We start from the raw sequence: 22,579 nt of genomic DNA, 5'->3' as shown, positions 1-22,579 counted from the left end.
TGGTGAAAGCGGCGATGGTGGAAGAGGTTCTGCGCTTGCGTACACCCCTAAACGCCTCTCCTGGCTCTTCGCCGGCTCCGGCAGGTCCTCGCCCGGCTCCGGGCTCAGGGTGTAGGCCTTTATGCTGCCTGGAAATTATAGGTCTGGGCTGCAGGTGGGTTGGTAGGTAGATTGGTAGAGAGATAGGTAGGTAAGCTGCTGTGTATGTATATAGGTGCGCAGGAGAAGTGGGGAGATGTGTGTGTAGCGAGAGGGAGGCGGGTGGATGGAAGAGAGCGTATGGATGAAAAACAAGAATGGGGCATCCCCCATGATGTGGGATACGACCGAGGGGTTTTTCCTCTTGGAAAAGCTGCTCGCTGCGGCCGAAAAACACGCTTGCATCAATACGCCCGACTGCCTCTTCTCTACCAGCCGCGCTGTCGCGAAGCAACAAGAGGGAGTGATTGCTAAGCACTCTCACTGGTTGGCCGTGGTTGGCTGATTGACCGATTAACCGAATGACCGGCACGGCGACCGAGCAATGCGTGGTAGTCGAACATCGTGACAAACTAAGTTCGTCTCACATTTAGCCCTCTGAAGGTGTTCAATTGGTGTATCTTGAAGAAATACAATTTATGAATCAATAACGTGTCGATGCAATCGCGCAATAGACTTCTACGTCCTGCGGAATCATAGAGAATCTCCGTTTAAGGGAAAATAGGATTTAAAGACAGACAATATGTAAATTGATTTGTGTATTGTCGGTTCAGAAGTTTCTTAGTATCATTTCATCAGTGACATCGCGACGCGCACTAATGAATCCTTCAACTTTAAGGCGACTTTAACTTTTTAATAGCGTTTTAAGAATTTTCTACTTCATTTTAATAAAATTCATAAACTTCCCGGAAACTTTAAACGGTCTAAAGCAGCTGGTCGGATTCCTTTATCATGTCTAATGTCTAAAGTCTGATAGCAAACTTGTGAACTTTAAGATTAATGATATGCTATAAATATAATAGCTCTTATCAAGCATGTTATATCAAGCGTTTTATCAATCTTGAAATATTCAAACTCAGGAATTGCTAGTACGGGAATTTATATTCAAAAAATACAGTTCCCGAATATTGGTTCATCTCACTCCTGCGTTGAACTCTTCTGTCTGTTTGATCGTACGTAGATTCTGACGTCATGCTTCGGTTCGTTAGAAATACGAATCGAGCAGAGCCGTATCCAGCTCCGTATTGTGACAAGTTCGTCGCGAGTCAACGAATAGACCGGTCTAATTTAGTCGTGATCATTGCTATTGTGTTGGCAATATCTATGCTACATCCGGTCCGATTAAATCTTCTCTGTTTCTAGCGATTGTCGGCTGACGAATGTATGTTTAAAAGGGATTACGGACTCTCGTATAATTACGCTCATCCATTCCCTCCCCCTCTTTCTCTCGCTCTCTCGCTCGCGCTCTCTGTATTTCCCTTTGATAATGATTCCGTGAATAAAATACACGATATAAGCAATTTAAGCGATATTTTGCGAGTAAAAGTAAAAACGTTTGAAATAAATGGTATAGCATAATTTTTTAGTAATATTAGTATTAGTTATATTAATATTAATATTAGTAATATTAATATAGCAGGAAGTTCTTTGTGTTGATTGGATAAATTATGAATTATGAATCGTTTGACGAATCATCGTGAGATTATTGATGCGATAATTTGCAAAGAAACCCCGATGTTACACGCGTTATCTGCTCCGAGATATCGCTATCATATGATCGTCTCGCTTTCAGAACGATTGCGTCCAGTTAGCAATGTCCGACATATACGTTTCGATATATTGAGCCGTTGCAGATATGAGATTGCATGCAGGGACATCGGAAATAGCGGCGCAACATTTGCTAACGTTATTAGCACCCCGTGTCCTTCCCCGCCCGTTTATACGTCGTGATCGTCTGTCCATGATCGACAAGGTCGAAGGTGATGCTGCATCGTGATCGGTCGATGACAGCGGTTAACTCCTGCGGGATTTTCTAATGGAAAATTTCAACGAATACAAATTTGATTTTTTTGTACATACAAAAACAATAATAGATAGTATATATATACATATATAGATATATTAGAATTCTTATAGAAATATTCAATTAGAAATCTTCTAGAAATATTCGTTATTTGCTTAAAATAAAATTTAAGATTAAGGAAGACGACCAATCAATTGATTACATACATTAAGCGCATTAACGCTCGAGGCGTTAAACTAGTCATTCGATTTCAGTCGTGCGCCGTCAAAATGCCAGCTGTGTACATCGATAAACGTCCGGCATCGTTGCGATACTGACCAAACCGCAAGACCAACCGCATCGATGTAATACCGAATTAATCACGATTCTCCGCTATCTCATCGCCTGAAATTCAAATTGTCGGCACGAGTTTGACCTGAATTACGCGCCTTCATTGCGCGTAAACTCACCTTAACATCGTTATTCTACAATTGTAACTTTCTGCGTTTTAAAACATCTTCGAATTACGTGTTGCTCCTATTTTATAATAAATTGTAGAATGGTCGATTGAGCCGTTTGCTGACCTCATTAGGCCGATATCTAAACCAGCTTAGCTTTCATAAAAAAATTCAAAAAATTCAAAATTGATTCAAGAATCGACATTTCAGAAGCAATTTTAAATATGAAAAATACCGGCAATCAGAAACCAGCGGTCAAAATACTCAATTGCTCAATTATTTTTAACATTATTATTTTATAAAACATAGCTTAATACTTAGCAATATTTGATAGAAAGACAGTGATATGTTTAAATATGTTTTTGATATATTTATAAATCTTAAACACATAATAATAATAAGAAAAGCTGTCGCTACAATTTGTTACTTAAATGTTAGTTGTTTTTTATAAGTTAAATATAATACGTCATCTGGATATTCACTTGCCAGTATCTTATTTGGCATATAATAAGTACCTTTGAATGTAGAAAAATATATGCCGGTTATGTCGGTGTTTATAGGTATCCGTATACTCTTAACTACTCTTCTTAAATTCTCTGCAATAAAAAACATATGCGCATGTTATTATATACAGTATATATATCTAATTCAGAATAATACAATTTATTTAATATTTCGTTTATACCTTCGGGGACACAATGTGTCTTCTTGCAGTCGCAAAGGACTGTGTAGTATAAAGATGATTTCTTGGTTCTCAAGCTCAATTCTAACTTCTCCCATCTGATTATCACGCCTATTTTATTCGAAGAGAGAATTCTCACGATCATTCCAACTGCGAATTTCATTCCAGCCTTTCTCTTCTTTCGTTTGAGTCTGCATTTGTCTTTTTTACATACCTAGAAAGTGGAACATAATTAATGATGCATATCACACACACAATAGACACACGCTTGCGCGCAGTCATGAACTTACCACAGATACCATCCCAGTTACTGTATCTCGTGCTAACTTGGTCCATCCCTTTTCATTGAGTGCATTAGATTGAACCTGTACATATATGGAAACACAAAATTTATTTACATTTTTATTAGTAGATATTTTATTTTGCAAATATATCGTAAAACGCTTACTTGAAAATGTATGAATATTTCTAATAAACAGGTTTATGTATAAAATTAGATAAAGTGTTTATGTACACCATTACTATTTGCATTTCTTGGAGATATTCTCATATAAAAATATATTAATCAATAAATATTAATCAATCTTACGCAAAAGAAAGAAGACGAAAAGCTACAAAAATTTCATTTCTTTTCTTTACTTATAAACTTATTGAAGTACCTTTTGCACTCGTTGTATAAATTTCAATATAGTGTCCTTGTCTCTTATATAAAACTCGAAGGTCGTCAGGTATCCCTTCTCTCGTTTTATCAGATCTAGAAGCCTCGAAAACCAACAAATTTTATCAGTCACGTATGCGACGCCTTTAAAACTTCTAACAATCGTTGCCTCCAAAAAACAATCTACTGATACAGCATAATAGTAACTTATTTCTAGTAGGAGCTGAAACACACATTACATTCATAAATAAAACTAAGATTATATAAAACAAAACATTATTTTGGAATTAGAAACGAAGCACTTTTTATTAATGTGTCAGTGATTTAATATATGAACTTGCATGTTTGTGACCAATTATTTTATTTGAATCGTTAATTTTATGAATTCTTGTTTCATTTAGTAGATTTAATATATTATATACGAATAATTACCTCGAAGGTATTTACTCTGCAATAGCTATCAGAACGTATGGTACATTTTGCAACCTCACAAATTCTGGACCAGTTATTATCTAGAATGATTCCACGATGTAAGACATTGATATAAAAGCATTCTTCGTCATTAGGATTTAGATTCCTGCAATAAAATAATGAAAAAGCATATATAAGTTTGAAAAAACCGGAAATTTAAAAAATGCATGATTTATCTTAATTAAAATTAGTTTAACCATTTTGGTTTCCATCTTAATAACCAATAACTGTAGCCCCAGCTATTAGCTAAAATTACAGGAAAAGATAGTAGATCACAGCGTATGCCAAGTCTTCTTGCAACACTCTGGAATATGATTGCCAGCGGTAGTGCTTTACCAACTTTCATCTCTAAGACCTGTCATAGTTTAAGAAACAAACATATTTACATTATAAGATATAATAACTATGAAGCTATACATATAACATAAGCTGATCCTAAGCTATTTTAAGCTATAACTTACGGAATGTATGAATGCATGTGCTGTGCGTCGTCTTCCTATCTCACCATATCCAACTGCACGGAAGTTTAGTTCAAAAAATAATATCTTGCAAAGACTATCTAGAATTTGTCTTCCATCGCTGTTGTCCCAGTGATTTTCATCGATATTATGGCATTTCCAAAACAAGAATTGTTCACGCAATGCCAAGAATATCGGATGATTGGGATTCACACTTTTAAGATGCTCCATTACCTGTTGTGCGATTTTATCCAGGTGGCTTTCTATATGCAAATAAGAGATATTTTTGTCCGGCTGAAACCATTGTGCAGCTAAAGTTGCCACCTCTTCTAGTAGCTGCTGTTCAGCAGGGCGATTTATAAATTCTTGCCACACGTGTTTTAAATGACGATGCTTCAGATATGACAGAAGCTCTTTAGCGTAATAAATATTTGTCAGGTTATTATTACGTCCACTAAAAATAAACACTTTGTATATTAATTGTTCGATAAATGTTTTATCTTTTTAACATATACATTACAGTATTACCACATAAGTTTTCTAATAAGTAGAAATTTTTATTAAATATTCTTTTTTACTTCTGTGAGTATTCAGGTAAAACATTTGTTACTTCATCCACGAGTAAATAATAGTTCAAATGATGTGTTGTCTCATTTGAATGAAGTAATAAATTAAGCTCTTCTTCATCGACGGTTATATTTATGCAATGGAACCAAGAATGAAAACCGCTGAATCGGTTGGACGATACAAGTTCTTGCAAGCCGTGATGATAATCGATGTAGTATTTTTTGCTCATTTGTTTCAAAAAATGCTGCACTTCTTTCTTATATTTTATTCGTGCTTTTACCAATTCTTTAAAATCTAGATATTCCCCGTCCATTTCTTTTTCGCAAACTTCTCTCAAAACTGGCCATCTGCAATTAAAATATAAGAAAAGAGTATATTTAATTTTGGAAATTATTGACTATATAATTGTGTAAATAAACCCTTTGGTATAGTAACAGATTTTGAAGAATTTGAAACTATACATATTTTTTATGCATAAATTAAGATACTTTCTGAAAGAATATAAAAAGAAACAAGTACAATAACAAAATATTTCGATATTGTCTTCGTTATGATTGTTATATTTATAATATTATGCCACAACAGAAAATCCTCCTAAGGAAACTTCCACCTCTCTCTCTGCACCCCCGTCGAAAGAAATATAATCAAACTCCAGGAATCCTCCCCTTCTGAGGTGGACCTCGATTTCTTAGTAAATTATGTCTCTTGGCGTTAACACTAACTAGTGCGTTTTCAAAATTTCTTTTGTTAATAACTTTTCAACGAACAATGACCGTGGGCTGAAACCTTCTGAAGGTTTCACTCAGGAGGATGACTTGTATAATATAAGTCAAGGTCAAGGATATTGGAGCGGAGTCCGTTATTCCGAAGAATTACTAGTACGTGCAATTTATTTGTCTATCCTCAGCACTCAGTCGCAATAATCTCTTAGGATATTCTAGTATAGAGCCTCCACCTAGCGCCCACCGAAGTGATGGCGGTGAAGGTTCTAATCCACCATTGACACGTGGCCGCCTTGCGAAAAAATTTGATTCTAAGCTCTAATTGGGTTCTAAGTTCTCATTTGTTTCAATAATAAATTTTTGATAAAATCTAATTACAAAAAATAGAAAATACCTGTGATTAAACCTTTGTCGCCAAACTGTATTGTTGTTTTCGATCAATTGATGATAATATTTACACGTGGAGGACAAATTTATGATATCTCGCACACTGATATCGTTAAAATTGATAATTATCTCTATTATATCTTTGGGAAGATACATTGTTAAACTATTGAGAAAAACGAAATAAATATTACGATACTTGTACAAAATTTCTATTGCGTTATATACGTGATGTTTGTGCACGAAATCACTCGAACGCTACAGTATTGATAGCGACCACGTTTTTACGTATAGCTCCGACGAGATATTCTTAAAGACTAGTCCTGGAAAAGTTTCGTAACTGTAAAAGGGACTCCAAGGCCCAAGGGGCGGAGGTAATTGAAGAGCGCTGGTATTATCGACCGTTTTGAATTATTACCGAGGGTAATTTTACCTCTTTTAAAGTATCATAAGTTATTATTATTATTTTATTTAATTATTATTTTATTTTTAAGCTACACAGATAAATTTCTGATAATAAACAGTGACCAGAAACATTATAATATATACATTTATCCTCGGTACATTCGAACGGTCGATAAAACCTGTACGTATGACCATATATGGTAGAGACACTCTTATCGCACATGCGCATTGCATGAGTATTCTTGGTGACGCATAAAGTCGCAGCACAGCAATAGAGGAATTCAATGATGTGCACGAAGGTAGTTCGAAAAGTTCTCAGTCTGCTACAGAGATGACGCCAGAAGTATCAAACTGCTATAATTTTTGACACTCTTTATATTAATTAATAAAAAATAATAATAATAATTTTTGACACATTTCATTCTACAGAGGATTATTGTCAAAATTCCAAACAAATGCATTCATTAATTTCTTTGTTTCGATCGCGTAAAGCAAACAACTTTTGTTTCTTTTTTTAAATGTCGAGAAACTTATTAAAGACAAATTGTCATAGAAAGTAAAACATATAATTCTATAACGCACAATCCTCATATTTACATTTAAAATTTCTTGACTAATGTATACTAAACTGTGATATGTTATACCAAAGTTTCTTTACACACACTCGCGCGCTAATGCTTACAAAACAGCTATTATTTCAATTGGTATTAGTGTGTAATTTAATGCGAAAATTACATAAGATCCGATACGAGACCTAACATGTGCAGGAGAAAAGTAAAAGTGCGTGGAACGCACCTCTGTATCGTATTTCTATATCGCATTTCGTGCGCGCTCAAAGCAAACTCTTTGAATCAGCTGACCTGACCTTTCATCGATAGCCGAAGCCGCAATAATAAAACTAAGGCAATAATTGATTTAGCTCGCGAAAGGACAGGAATTTGGAAGCCGCACAAGTTCCAATAGCAATCGATTGGCAGTGTAAGCGGCTCTCCGCGAATAAGTCATCGATTATGAGAAAATGACGTAAGTTATACAATGCGATTGTGTTACGCGATCATGCTTTAATTAAAATTTCAATAAATTACTCAAAGTCTTGTACATATCAGCTTTGTCTTCTATAAAACAAACACACCATTTTATTCTTAAAAAAGAATTTTATGTTTCAAATATTATAATTATATTTTATCTGCTAAATATAAATAGATTATGTATATATAATATCAAATATATATAGATATATATAACAGATGCACTTTTTGTTTATATTCTAAATTTTACATTTTATATATTTACTATTTATTTTTTTGTTTAAATATTCCTACGTTTTAAATATTTTAAAATTTTATATTTTAATAACTTTTGTTTAGATTCTTGAAGAATAAATATTTTAATGCGTATAATTATCTAGGAACGAAATCTCAAGCCACAGTGTCGCCATATAATCGTCGACGCATGGATTTCCATGACATGAGTCTCCATAATTCTATGAGAACAAAGACGGATGGACTTTCACTGTTTTCCAGATTTAGCTGCACACGCTGAGAGATCTGTCACTGATAGATGAAGCATATATGGTGATATATTTTTGCCATGTTTCTTGAGCGTAACATCAAAGGAACCAAAGAAGGGTAAGTTCTCCTTGTGAACGCGAACGTACGGAGACGTGTCATTAGGTCGCGACATATTCGGATCTGAGTACGCTGTTGTAAAGCAAAAAAATTGACCATAAATAGCGCTATCTTCAATTTCTAGGGCGATGTTATAATTACGGCGATGCATGCGGCAATATATGAATAATAATTCTTTTGCACGTCCTGTCGTTTTTTCCAGTTCGTGCCGCTATTATGCGAACCCGGCGTCAAGGATGAGCAACAGCTGCGCAAATCGAAATTCTTATAAAACAAATCAAATGTTGATCGTATAAATAAATAAAATGCATGGTTTATGGACGATGTTGGACGGTCATTATCATCATGGAAAATGATAACAGTGGTCTTCGTATATTATGGCAAGTAATCAATCGGTACATGGCTTAATTTATTTCTAAATATTGAGGAATTATCTTATAATGTGTGTCAAGTTCTTGAGGAATAATGGAAAGCTCGATATCTATTCGACAGAGTGTGATAGCCTAAATTTCAATCGTTAAGCGTCGCAATTTTCTCAGATAAATTATCGATTTAAGATAGCACTTTGAACGGCTGTGTAATTTATAATTGAATTGTAATTTTAATAATATTTGATAATACTTTTTTATTATATATTTATATTTATTATATATTTATCGACTCGATGATAACGACGATGCCGTCAAATGGACTTCCCCCGGTTCCACCCGGCGACTGTCGAGCTTCCCGGATCTGCCTTCGACGGGGCACCTCGAGGCAATGCTGGCAAAACGGTCGTGCGGCGAAACGGCGAAACGCAAGTTCATTTTTCTGCTTTTTCCTTCTGAGTATGCAAGTAAGTGTCCCCCGCATGAATCGCGCGTGACCACCTACCCGCGCGATACAACCCGCGATGTAACGCGATAAAAGGCGGATTAGCCGCGGTCTACGAGTCTTCCTCGTCGCGGAACGAGAACCGCGAGCCGCCAGTCGTATGACGCTCGTTATCATCGCCGCGAGCGGCGCAATCAGGTGCAACAGGCATCGATAAGATCTGCCATCTAATAAGAGCAGATAAGATATCGCGCGAGTGTCTTTCTTCTTCTTCCCCGGTGTCTTAATATTCGCGAAGATCCATCGCCGAGTGTGCGCTCCGCGCGAAGAGGTAGGTACATCCGCAGGTATCTCTTCGTTCTCCTTCATTCTTTTTTCCTATCGAGTCACCTTCGCGAACGCGGAACCGTGGGAATGCGGTTGCGTTTTCGACAGACTTGCGGCGTCTTGTCTATGTATATGTACTTACGTTTCTCGCTTACGTCTGCGTCTTGCGCGGAAAATCGTCCGCGTGTCTAATCAGACAGTGCCTCGTCTCGACCATACAACGAGAGTAATCTCGCGTAAGCGCGAGATTGCGATATCCCCGCGTTGCTTTGGTGCTTAAGGTGTGCGATTCAATTTGTTCTGTTTTTTTAACGTGAAAATAAATCCGTCCGTCATCAATGTGTAAGAGATTGAAGGCGGGTGAAACTGGAACCGCGAGATTCTGAGCTAATGCTATATAAATAAAAAAAAGGAGGAAAAATGCGGCGTTGTAACCAACTTTTACGGCGATATTAATTTCACGAGGTTTTATTCTGTTATTTCGTTTTAAATAAATGATTAACGGTTGATCGATCAGTCTTGTTAGTTAATCAGTGTTAACCGCTTGCGCTATCTATCTCTCTCTTTCTTTCTCTTATTCATTTAACAAAACACGGTGTATTAGTTATTCCTTCGGAAATGTAACTGTTGTTCGACGTTTGTTTCCTTCGTTTGTAGCTCGGGAAACGAACGAAGTTATTATTAGTCATGCGCGATAACGCAAAATAGCACGCGATACGATCATTTTTTCCAGTCCACGTGATTTAACAACTTGCTTCGACTTGCTCGCAGCTTCCCTCCACCGAATGCCAGTTGACCGGTCATCCTCCACGACGGAAATATGGCCACTCTCGAATCTTACACAAATGGATCGGCGGGCACGAACGGCGGCATAGGCCGCAGGAACGCTGTCCCTATAATCCACGTACGGGGAACGCACTACGAGATCGGCTTCGATATCGTAAGGATATTTATATAATTTTTATTCAATGTCCCTTTCCGCAACGTCTCACAGATCTTCCATTTCTCTCGCAAATCCAAAATATCTTCGTCGTTATTGAAGTCTGCGAAAAACAATTAATTTTTTAATTAAACCAACGAACTACTTGATTCCTATACGGGAAGGCCACTATGATCTCTGAGTCACGTTCTCATTTAATTTCACAGACAACCGTTTCATCTCGGTTCTTACAATTAGTGAATAATAATTATTCGGTTCGTCTCGAGCGTAATCTGTCGTATTGAAATATAATAATCGAATCAAGGACACCTGTCGACGACCAGCCAGATCGTAATGGCACTCCCTAGTCTTGTCGACCAATGCATGTCGCTGTCGTCATCGAGATTTGCGATTTCGCGAGCGCGATGCGAGTGAACCCCGATATTATCTTACGAATGACTTATTGTGTGATAACGTAAGAAGGCGAGCAGGATTAATCGGATCGTGCGGGGCAAAACGGGCGATGACAGGTGACTAGAGAGGACAGCAAGAAAAAGAGGGCGGTCTGCTGTCGTGACGTCCACCCGGATTAAATTCTCGCCGCTCCGCATACATTATTACGCGACGTTAAACAGCTGGTGCATATCACGCTAATGTTAATCGATGTATATCCGCGTTCGCGAGCAAGTTTTATATTCCCGGCAATGCAATTCCGTTGCAACTGCAACGACGATCCGCTCGACGTAAGGATCTAGCGATAATGCTAGGCTTCAAGGCACTCGTCGACTTTATGTGCTCGTTAATATGGACATTTGAAGTCCACATCGTGCTCGAACACTCTTTAATCTTTTCGTACAGGGGCGTACTTTCGCTAAGATGATCCAAGATTTTGTGAGCATCTATGCGCCGCTGAACGAAACCTATCTGCCGCTGTTCGCCACCGAGAAGGGAAGGATGGTTTACGAAGAAACCCTGGATGTAGTCAAGAAACAGTTTCCGCAGTACGTGAGGGAGATCCAGGGAACGGCGGACGGCGCGAATGTTCCATTTCATAAAGTATAATTTGTATATTGTATTTCTCTATTCATCCATTTACTGCAAGAAAAATATACAAGGTGAGGCACCTAAAACAGGCCACCTGAATATCTCGGCTGTTATTGGTGATCTAGAAAACAATGTGTCAGACCAAACTTGCATGGTTTCGAGGGACACATAATTTGTTCTAAATAGTTTTTTATTAGGTGGACGCGTAGAGGTCATATGAAGGTCAACTTCGTTTTTTTTAAATGGTATGATATGTTTTTTTACGTACCATCTAGTAGAGCGTTTGAAGATGCGCACATTGATCTACGGGTCAAAATCATTCAAGGTCACTGAAGGCTAAAATTTCTAAGGGCTAAAACTTTTTCATTTCTGAGTTTACAGTATTTTTAATAGCAGAGAACTCTAGGCAATATAAAGTAAATTATTTTCCCTTGCAGTTGGCCTTCAGTGATGGTACGTAAAAAAAACATATCATACCATTTAAAAAAACGAAGTTGACCTCTACGCGTCCACCTAATAAAAAACTATTTAGAACAAATTATGTGTCCCTCGAAACCATGCAAGTTTGGTCTGACACATTGTTTTCTAGATCACCAATAACAGCCGAGGTATTCAGGTGGCCTGTTTTAGATGCCTCACCCTGTATATTTATATTTCTAGTTATATAAATATATACACTCATATACATGTTTCTTGACTACTAATTCAAGATAAATGAATAAATAATAGAAACAACGTAGCATTTCAACAGATTTATTAATCGCTTAGTTGTCGATACAACTATCAAGTTAAAAAGTGATTGGAAAAAAATTGCAATTAAAAAATCACTTGATTTGCAATCAATTATATTAGATTGTAAACAAATACACGGTCGTTGCAGCTGTTTCTGATGCATTTGGACGATATTATTTCGAATGCCACCAATGGAACGCAGGCGAACGTGCTTCCAGTCGGTTGTTCAACCATCATATGCAATCAACCGGGACATGTAAGATGATTGCAATAAATTACAATAGATTATAATACATTTTGCTGCGTGTAATGAACATTTTATCAATGTTTGAGCATCGCGATGCCTATCGCGTGTATTTCTGCTTAACGCGATATTGGAATTCAAATTATCTCCTGCTGATTAACTTATCTCCATTTTACTGCAATGATTCATTATGCAATTATATATATATTTTTTTAATTTTAAATTTTCTCTTATCGAACGCCATGCTACAGCAAATATAATTATTTGCAAATATAACGCCGTTCAAAAAATATGATTATGATATGACGTTAATTTTGTCTTATGTATTATCTAAAACAATAATGATAACATCATCACCAGTTCAGCATAACTACTTTCTGTGCACATCTTCTCCGAACGCGGACGTAATCATCACGTTTATATAAGGCGATACGCGACAATCATTATCTCACCGCGATGGTTGCATTACTATACATATAATAAAGTATTATATTATTTGTAAATAGACTAAATGGCACTCGCTGATATCTTATCACTTTACGATTACTGCTTGATTAATACATCATTTTATCCAACTCCTATTATCGTATCTCTAGAGACCGATCTTTCCATTTTTACCATTCAATATTCAATTTTTATTATTTTTATTATTACCATTTAATATTAAATCAATATTCGATTACTCGCTATTTACTCATCGCTGTTTCGTTTTTCTGTGATGTTTCCCTACTTGACGAAAAGCACAGGAGATCATCGGGCACAACGAGGATGCCCTCAGCGAGACCTTGAACCACTGGTACCTCGTAAGGGCTCACGTTGTCGAGGTAGGATGCAAGGAGGAGAAGTTCACGTCGCTGAGCTACGCCGGCTTCCTGCCGGGCTACACGATGGGCTATAATCATCACGGTCTCGTTTACAGCATCAACACACTCAGCGCTGCGGTCCTGCGATCCGGCAAGATACGTGAGTCTCCTCAAGCTGATCCCTGCCTGGTAGAAACTCAGTCTACTTTAATACCCTCTTGGCGCGGTGTCTATCCTGAAAAAAAAATAAAGAGAACCCCATAAACATCCGTGATCAAGTTTCCTCTTGCGACGAATTTGATGAGGACCCCGTTGCAGCGCGGTACTTCTTGACCCCGGGCGCTGCTGGGCGTGGAGAACTTCGTGCAGGCGCAGGAGACGCTGAGGAACGAGGGCTGCGGTGCGGCCGAGGGCTTCTCCGTGAACATGACGTTCCTCGCGCAGGAGGGCGATCGGATGTTTCACAACGCCGAGGTGGGCCCGGCCGAGGCGGACTCCGCGCGCTCCCAGCTGAACGTCCTGACCGTCAGTCCGGGCGAGAACACGTCGCACTGCAACAAGTAACGCGCGGCGTGCCTACGTGTCGCATTGTTGCATATATTTCATGGCATACATTTCATGAATTCATGCATGCAGCATCCCGCGTCCGCGAGGCGAAACCTCCGCGGAAATTGTCTGCCTCCTTCCGCCTACCAGATCTCACGGCGCCTCTTTCCGATCATCGCGTTTTTAATCACGATTACCGATGCTCGTTTGCTCGTCACAGCGAGGTGCTTGAGTAACAACGATTGACTAACAATCGGCCGCAATTATTAAAGCATCGCACGGCCTCTTTCCACGCTTCCTGGGTGTCGCCGTATTACGTAATCGCACATTGGATGTCCCCAGGTATCTGCGGCTGAAGGTGGCGGAAGTGGAGGGACTGATCATTCAGAGCAGCATCAAGAGGATGAAGGCGATCTCCAAGCACCCGCCGGCCAAGTGTCGCCAGGACGTGATCGATATACTTAGTGATCAAACGGATGATGAGTTTAGGGTCTACCAGGAGATCGGTTGCGACGATTACGTCAAGACGCTCGCCACCGGTAAGCTCCCACGTGGATCACGGAGCCGAAGAGCAGCCTGAAAGCGTTCTCTCGGATTACTCGTTATTTATTTGGATATTTTGCGTTAATTAAAATCGCTGCTTATTAATCAGCTCTGGCAAAGTCGTCGGTTCTTCACGGGGCTCCTGATCGTAAATAGAAATCCTACGCGAGAGAGAGAGAAGTTGAAAATTGAAGTTATAACGGGATAAGCGAAATACGTCATATCTATACAAGAATTTTTTCATTATCTTTCCGCCATCGTATCCGGAGATCGAGAGGAGCTGATTAAAATCCAGGCACGACACCGCGTGCCTCTCCGATAAGTCAGAATTCGCTTTGTAGAGTCACGAAGGTACGTGAGAAAAATATTCTACGTCGTTCGCCGCAACGTGCGTGACAATGATAATGTATTGCAAAAGAATGTGGGCTGTACGTAATGTAAATTACGCGAACTGTTCGCGATCCAACACTCCAGTCGTTCAGTTAATTCTCGTTTATCGCTCGCAGGTATCTTCGACTGCAAGGAGCGCACGTGGTCCATTTACACGGACAAGCCGCAGTGCAACGAGCCGATACTGGTGATACCCATGCAACTGCGAGATCCGCAAAGCGGCAAGGCGAACAAATAATTTGCCTCGACTCTTCGTCTTGATTCTCAATCGGAAGCTAATATATGCGATTATATTAACATAGGCAAGAAGAGACATAATTTCCACGTCCTGTAAAACATTAATTCATTAAAAGGTAATGCAACGGCAACATCAATATTTCCCATAAAACTTGACTGGTTTTACCTCTTACTTTTATATCAACGATGTAATTCTTCTCTTATCAGCGTAAACCTCACATTTAATTTGGAAACTAGATCTTGTAAAATTACAAGAATTATTAAATAAAATTTTAATGAGCGTTATTCGTTAGTCACTTCCTCGTTCTAGACCCCGTTCATCACAAAAAATCAAACGGCGCGGCGTGTCAAGGAGAATAAAATTGCTCGGCTCTGTATTTTTGTTTTGTAATTTCATCTTTAATTCCTTGATATTTTCGTAGTACGAGTACATTGTTGTGTGACGATTCTTCCTCTTTAGATTAGTAAGTTTCAGGGGGATCGTTCGCGTCCGGAATCGAGAAGTTGTCCTCAACGTAAACGTAATCTACTAAATTGCAGTAAAAAAGAAGCAATGTAAACGAATTATACAGAATCGTTTTTTCTTCTTCTTCCTCTTCCTCATCTTTCTCATCATTTAAACAAGACGCTGGCGCAATCCACGCCAGGTAGTATGAATAACAACCGTGGCTCTTCACCCAATATGCTAAACATGCTAAAAAACGTAAGCAACCGGTCACGCGATCTTTGTTGCGGTTCCTCGATTAAATAAACGTACAAAATATATTTATACCCGCCCGTTCGGCACCCTCGCACATGCAGTCACGCGTCCGCACATTTGTTTTCTTTTTCCCTTTTCTTTTCCGTGTAATAATCACATTTTATTATCCTCTTGTTCGTATTTATAATTGTGTCTCTCTCGCGGATCATTGCGCAAAAAACAAAGTTTCACAGATAAACCGATGTTCGTGATTGCGTACAGTAGCTCCAGCGATACTTCGTTTCCTTTAATCGAATTACAATATTTAAATAGGTATTTAAATATGGTGCGCGGACTTGAGGTTACAATTTATCAAGGTATGCGTTCAAATCTGGGAGACCCTCCTTCAATCCCTTCCTCTTACGTGTATCCTGCAAAAGAACAAAAACAATTTCCATCAGTCATTTTAATCGAAATTAATTCCGATAGAGAGTAACACGTTATTTCTGACGCTTCTCAGAATTTTTAGGTTAACTAGAAAACATGTAGCTTTGAAAACGTGTACGTTCCCCTATTCAGGCGAGCCAGAGTGAAATTACTGGAACACCAAAACAAAAAACGCTTTTTCTTCCTTTTCCACGAGATTAAAAATGACGGCGCACCGGAATCGTCGCCGACATCAGTTATGCACGTGGCGCGTAGAACGATTGCATGGAACGCGAGAGACAATAGATCAACGGGCTCGTTCGTTACCTGCACGACTTGGTATGGTCGAGTGCTGGCTTCCATTGGATCGCCCGGCAGGATCTGCCAGTGATCGAACACGCACTGCGGGAACGCCTGACCACCGGTGTTGGAACGCAGGTCGGCGGTGAAGCCGAAGGATTCGTTTACAGGAAGGTAAGCCTTAACTACGAACATGGGAGTACCCGCCACTTGCTGTTCCTCGAACACATGACCTCTTCTGCGGTTCAGCACACCGTAGATACCGCCAACCGCCACCTCCGGGCACTGCGAAGACGGAATTCAGGATTTAGTTGTACGCTTCATTGTACGCTAAATCTTCATTGTTATTGCAAAGACTTATTAGGTGATGCTCACCTGGATTTCACACAAGTAAACGGGTTCCATAATTCGGGGTGAGGCAGTGAGCAGACAGGCATAAAGGCAACGTCTTGTGGTAGGGATAATCTGGCCGCCACCTCTGTGGATCGCGTCGGCGTGTAACGTGACGTCATGAATGTTGAAGCGCACGCCTCGCAAGTTCTCCTCCGAGAGAACACCCTCTTTTGTGGCCCACTGGAATCCAGCCACCACTGAATCCTTGATCTCGTTGAGGTACTGTACACCCTTGGTGCAGTCAACCAGTATGTTGGGTCCGCTGCCGTCCGGCCCGAAGCACCAGATTTTCCTCGCTTCCGTCACGTCATAATCGTACTTCTCGTTCAAGTAACGCGCGCGCACCTTGAAGTCGTCTCGCGGGTTCACCTCACCCTGCAAAGTGTCAGAGAATTTGTGGAATTTGTTTCTTCAGTCTAGTACAATATCAAGTTTTAGTAAATACTCAGACATGTTTTAGATCCCGAAGAGGGAAAAGACGACCAAGAAATTCAACTTACGCTGTCAATGTCCTCAGCGAGACCGTCGGGCATTGGGCAAGCCATCATGAACAGACGATTGTGCTTGTTCGGTGATTTCGACAGACACATCTGATTCGACTGTTCCGAGATGGTTTCTCTGTACGATACGACGGGATCGGACTTCTTGATCGGGATGCACGCGTGATCCTCCTCCAAGTCTTTCAGACAGATCTCGAGATGCAACTCGCCAGCGCCGGCGATGATATGCTCGCCAGACTCCTCGATAATACACTGCACCATAGGGTCAGATTTCGCCAGACGTTTGAGACCTGGTGAAAAATCGTCGTGAAACCGAATCAGTATTCGTGCAAACGCAATCTCACAATGACGCGATGTCAATAATAATTAACGTCAGATGAAAATATTTAATCATAGGTTCTTCATAGCCCAATGCTTTGTCAAAGCATGTCATCATGTCTTCTTTTATTTTTATAGAATATATGTAATTTATTTTTTATTTTTATTTCGATAATATAATCATTTAAATATATTAATAATATGCAATTTTATATATTTATAAAAATTTTATAGTTATTTGTTCTATACGCACCTTCGACCAGTTTTGGCAGATCCGCGGGATTCTTCGGCTCAACGGCGACACGCACGACGGGCGAGACAGAGAACTTCATGACCTTCATGTTATGCGCGTCCTTGAATGTCGTGATGGTACCAGTCTTGACCAGGAATTGGTCGACGCCGACAAGACCGCAAATATTTCCTGCGCCGAACAGATAATCAATTGTAATAGCTTGTACGTGACTATAACACTACTAATTCTACTCGTAGGTAATTAAAATCAGATGGCCATTCTATCTGTCCGTCATAAGCTGTCAGAACAAGTCTGTAGTTATCATCATGCGAATCGCGGCTAGAGGAACTAGATGAAGCTTGAGCAGCTCGACACCAACCAGAAGGCACATCCTCGATGGCTTCGACGTAGCGGCCCATCATCAGGATCGTACGCTGAATAGCCTTCTCGTAGAGATCCTCCTTCTTGCCCGGCTGGAAGTTGGGCCCCATGATGCGAGCCTTCATGCCGGTGCACACCTTGCCCGAGAACACTCGGCCGAAGGCGTAGAAGCGTCCCTTGTCGGAGGTCGGTACCATCTTCGAGACGTACATCATCAGCGGTCCGTTCGGATCGCAGTTCTGCAAGAGGTAATGTTTACTTAACAAACGTAATATTGTAAATTATTTCCATTGCTGTTAAAATAATAAAATAAATCAGCATTTCAAGTTTTCCCCATCGACGTATCGGAACAGGTCTGTGAAATAAATCATCACGCGAAGTGTTAATGCATTTTACGCTAGGTATCGATGATGAGACAGGTCACCAACCTTGATTCCAATGGCAGCCTCGTCGTCGAGCGGTCCTTCGTACAGCATCTCCATACGGTACTTTTGAGCGGTTACGGGAGACGGCAGATGGATGGCAATCATCTGCAGCAGAGCCTCACCAGCGGGCAGCCACGTTCTCATGACAACCTGAAGAGGAGCGTGTCTAATTAGGTCAAGTACAGCTAATAGATAATCATTATAAAAGAAAAGATGGTACATCAAAGGGATTCTATTTTTTATTAAATTGGCTTACCTTCAGCAGAGCCTTTCCGTCCTTGTCCTTGTCCTCGGGCTTCAGCACGATGCCCAGTTTCTTCAGCAGGTTGTCTGCCTCCTCTTTCTTGTAATTCATAATACTATCGAACACCTACGAGCAAACGTTTGACTTTAATATATACCAAAGTTGTTAATCAATCCTTTCACATTTAATTCCCGACTAACGTAGGCAATGATAATTAACGTCAGATGAAAATATTTAATCATGGGTTCTTCATAGCCCAATGCTTTTCATGTCATCTCATCATGTTTTGTTTTATTCTTATAAAATATATATAATTTATTTTTACTTCGACAATATAATATATTTATCAACTATCAGGATCTCACCTTGTAAATTGGATCTAAGACGTACATGCAGAAGGATCGTTTGTTATCGACCTCCTTCTGTTTGCTCCACTTCTTGGTTTTCGGATTGAAGAACGACTCGCCCCACAGTCTGTTCATCAGCTTCACCACGTCAATCTTGAACTTCTCGGCGTACATCTCGGAGAATTGTTTCAGAGTGAAGGCCCAACCGTGAAGACCGGAGCCGAAGCCTACGGAGCCCTTGCTGGGATCTACCTGTTTTATGCACACTCGTTGTATATCGTGCGTTTAGTTTATTTATTTTAGCAAAAGATTTAGCCCACTTACTCTAACTTCGCCCATGGGACCGTCATCGTCGGAGTACGTCGCGATGATGACGTTCACGTTTTCGACGATACGCTGGAAGGTTTGATAGAGATCCTCGCTGTCGAGCTGAAGCTCCAGCAGCGCGCGATCCATCTTGTTCATGAACAAAACGGGCTTGATGCGCTCGGCAATAGCCTGGCGCAGCACAGTTTCGGTTTGTACGCATACACCTAATAAAAGTGACATCGATGATGAGCAATTTCGTAACCGCCAATACTATATTTATTTTGTTTATTAATTATATTTATTTTTAAAAATTGTTAATTCACGTATTCCGAACACGAGTTTAAACGTTCTGGTTTAATTTATAATTTACATTTTAGAATACTGTAATAATGATTATAAGCAAGAGACTATGTCACATTTGCGCCGTAGCGTGTTAGTAACGGACATAAGGATAGAGGCCCACTAACAGCGTTTGGACACACTTGATTAATTTTACTCTTCTTCCATTGCACTGTCAACACTGTCATAGTGTATTGGTCAGTTTTTGCAAACCAAGCGACGCACTGCAGAGTGACCCTTGGGTGCTGGAAGAGCAATCCGACTCGACAACAGACTTCGCAAGAATTAGTTCGCAACACGACGAGAAAGAACTAAGAACGCGATGGCGAAGAACACACAGGATGTCTTACCAGATACGCAATCGACGACGACGAGAGCTCCGTCGGTGACGCGGAGGGCAGCTGTCACTTCACTGGAAAAGTCTACGTGTCCGGGCGAGTCGATCAGATTAATTAAAAAGCCCTTCTCGTCCTTGTCACGTTGATCGGGATTTACAATGAAGACTAAATCCTTCTCATCGAGCTCGAAGTACATGGAAATAGCGCTAGAAGGGGAGCAAGGAACCATATTTAATAAAAAAATAAATAAACATAAACGTAATTATTTTACACTTATATATACATATTTCAGAATTGTCCAGTGCTTTTTAATTTATAATTTATATTTTAAAATACTGTAAAAATGATTATAAGCAGGAAAGAGACTGACAACAGGATTCACATAAATTAGTTTGCAACGTGATGAGAAAAAGCTAAGAGTGCGATGACAAAGAACACAGGACGCCTTACTTCATTTTTATATGTTACTAATAAAATATATAATAAAGCAGAAGCTCTATTGACTCAGCAACGCAAGATCCAGAGGTAATCGATCACCATGAGAAAGGAGAGACGACTTACGTGGACTTGATAGTGATACAACGTTCCTGCTCATCCTTGCGCGTATCAGTAAACCGGGTCTCACCAGCCTTGGCGCCAGCAATGATGCCGGCTTTGGATACAAGGGAGTCGGTCAGAGTTGACTTTCCGTGATCGACGTGCGCGATGACGGACATGTTTCTGATGTTCTTCTTCTTGTCCATCATGGCACGGATCTCGTCTACCGTAAAGTTCACCTGTAACAATACAATTTTCCAATTGCAGTTGAAAGTACAGCAAATTCAGCAAAGATTCCTCAAAATTTGACGACAAAGCTCTCCATATGTACAAAAGAAACAGAATTAAGGAAATAAATAAAGACACTTATGATGCCTGTGTACCATGCCAAGTACGTATTGCACAACATAATGTAAGGTCTTATCAGTTCATGCAACTACTACAACACGTCGTGGTAATGAGAAACAATAGATTCTTCTGCAACAGACTGCAATCTTATGCAATTGCAATTTAAAAAACAAAAAAAAAGAAAATCAGGAAAAACCGTTCTCTTCGCACAGAGCAGCGTGCGTACATTATTGGATCACGACTCTTGTTCTCGTTCTTGTCGCGGGGATGGACATACTTGTCGCGAACTCGTCTTGCAAATACCATATTGGAAGATGCCCTTTGTGCACCCGGCAAAATACCAAAAAACAAACGCCCGAGATTAACGCCTGACTAACGTGCCGGAACTAACATGCGAGAGACACCACATGTCCCCGTACTTCCGGTCACATCCATATGTACACGGCGTCTCGGCACTCGCGTCACCTAACACGTCGCAGGACACGTTTCCCGACGCGACGCATCCTCGTCGGGAGCAGGCTTCTCCCTCGATCGGGGTGCATCGCCCCCAGGATCTCCGCGATCGACGGCCGAAGTGGGGCCCACGCGAGCACGTTGCTCCGCGTGCGCGCGGAACACGCGAGGGGCGCATCGTGACACGTTGCGGTCGAAGCATATTTCCGCCCGGAACACGTCGCAAGCGTGACGCCGCGGCGGCGGAAATTCCCGGGCACGCGGCTCTCGAGCGATCGGTCCGTCCTGCGGGATCCCGTGCTTCCCCCGGGAATCGGGGTCGCGATCTTCCTCGGCGTGGCAAATTGCGCAATCCGGAGTAATCGCGGCGTTCGCTCGGCGACCGAGAGAGCGAGACGGCGGAAAGTGCAAGTGCAAGAGAGAGAGACAGAAAGAGGGAGCCTCGCGTTTTCGGGCGAACGGGGCTCTTCGTCGCGGAACGGCATGTCCTCGCGACGCGACTTCGGCAGGAGAAAAAATATTCGCGTCCGCGGGAACGTCGAGACGCGCGGCCGCGACCGCGGCTGTCGGCGTTGCGGTTCGGCTACGTACCATTTTGGATGTTGTTCGATTGCCGACGGCCCAGTCCGAATTATACGTGCACCAACTATGGCGGACTCCCCGGGAAAGAACAGGCGATCTGCTACAGGGCCGAACGCTGCCTCTTATGCATGGCGAGAGCGTCCCACTGCGGCTGCGCGTACCACTGCGCCGTCGCAGTCGCGCCGGCCAATCGCGCACGCGTCGTGCAGTCGTGCTGCGCGACGTGCTCGCGCATGTCGCGCACGAGCTCTCGAGATTTGGGGGCTTCGAGAGATCGAAACCGTTTGATACATCTTGATTAATTTTCGAAAATGTACAGATTCGATACTTACTTCAATTTATACAAGCAACATTCGTGTCCGACCTCGTTTGCGGTCGCCTTTCGGAATAAAAATTAATAAAGCGCCATTCCTCGA

At 40.8% G+C, this 22,579-nt stretch overlaps 3 protein-coding genes across 5 annotated transcripts; 1 reads left to right on the top strand and 2 right to left on the bottom strand.

Annotated features, from left to right (window-relative positions):
• Window position 1: 1 nt before the first annotated feature.
• On the top strand, window positions 2-15,076 carry LOC105286138. The gene is given in 12 exon segments (XM_026974415.1): window positions 2-154; window positions 7,706-7,809; window positions 8,195-8,414; window positions 8,617-9,249; window positions 10,326-10,494; window positions 11,332-11,529; window positions 12,398-12,505; window positions 13,240-13,456; window positions 13,615-13,634; window positions 13,636-13,856; window positions 14,185-14,381; window positions 14,892-15,076. Coding segments are annotated over 8 exon segments (1,203 nt in total). The 5' UTR covers window positions 2-154; window positions 7,706-7,809; window positions 8,195-8,414; window positions 8,617-9,249; window positions 10,326-10,374; the 3' UTR covers window positions 15,014-15,076.
• On the bottom strand, window positions 1,558-5,337 carry LOC105278883. Of its 3 annotated transcripts, XR_003407337.1 has the most exons (10): window positions 5,237-5,337; window positions 4,712-5,162; window positions 4,448-4,605; window positions 4,212-4,356; window positions 3,781-4,002; window positions 3,412-3,486; window positions 3,125-3,335; window positions 2,955-3,035; window positions 2,452-2,595; window positions 1,558-2,386 (listed from the first exon to the last, which is right to left on the bottom strand). XR_003407337.1 is itself a non-coding variant. In XM_026974413.1 (9 exons), the coding sequence occupies exons 1-9, from the start codon at window positions 5,239-5,241 to the stop codon at window positions 2,582-2,584; spliced, it is 1,362 nt and encodes a 453-aa protein (XP_026830214.1). In that variant the 5' UTR covers window positions 5,242-5,337; the 3' UTR covers window positions 1,558-2,581. The 3 variants fall into 3 exon arrangements, 2 of the variants coding, with proteins under 2 accessions (XP_026830214.1, XP_026830213.1); XM_026974413.1 differs by having other exon boundaries at window positions 1,558-2,595; XM_026974412.1 differs by lacking the exons at window positions 1,558-2,386; window positions 2,452-2,595 and having other exon boundaries at window positions 2,694-3,035.
• Window positions 15,077-15,389: 313 nt separating the features above from the next.
• LOC105286139 (translation elongation factor 2) lies at window positions 15,390-22,302 on the bottom strand. Its single transcript, XM_026974411.1, has 13 exons — window positions 22,173-22,302; window positions 20,805-21,019; window positions 20,256-20,449; window positions 19,582-19,790; window positions 19,276-19,509; window positions 18,923-19,036; window positions 18,670-18,816; window positions 18,240-18,480; window positions 17,882-18,049; window positions 17,311-17,600; window positions 16,793-17,185; window positions 16,445-16,702; window positions 15,390-16,122 (listed from the first exon to the last, which is right to left on the bottom strand). The coding sequence occupies exons 1-13, from the start codon at window positions 22,173-22,175 to the stop codon at window positions 16,054-16,056; spliced, it is 2,535 nt and encodes an 844-aa protein (XP_026830212.1). The 5' UTR covers window positions 22,176-22,302; the 3' UTR covers window positions 15,390-16,053.
• Between the last annotated feature and the right edge of the window lie 277 nt (window positions 22,303-22,579).

The sequence above is a fragment of the Ooceraea biroi genome, chromosome 12, assembly GCF_003672135.1.
Source record: "Ooceraea biroi isolate clonal line C1 chromosome 12, Obir_v5.4, whole genome shotgun sequence".
Taxonomy (NCBI): Eukaryota; Metazoa; Arthropoda; class Insecta; order Hymenoptera; family Formicidae; genus Ooceraea; species Ooceraea biroi.
Note: the sequence above shows the minus strand (reverse complement) of the source record. Positions and strands in the feature narration are given on the sequence as shown.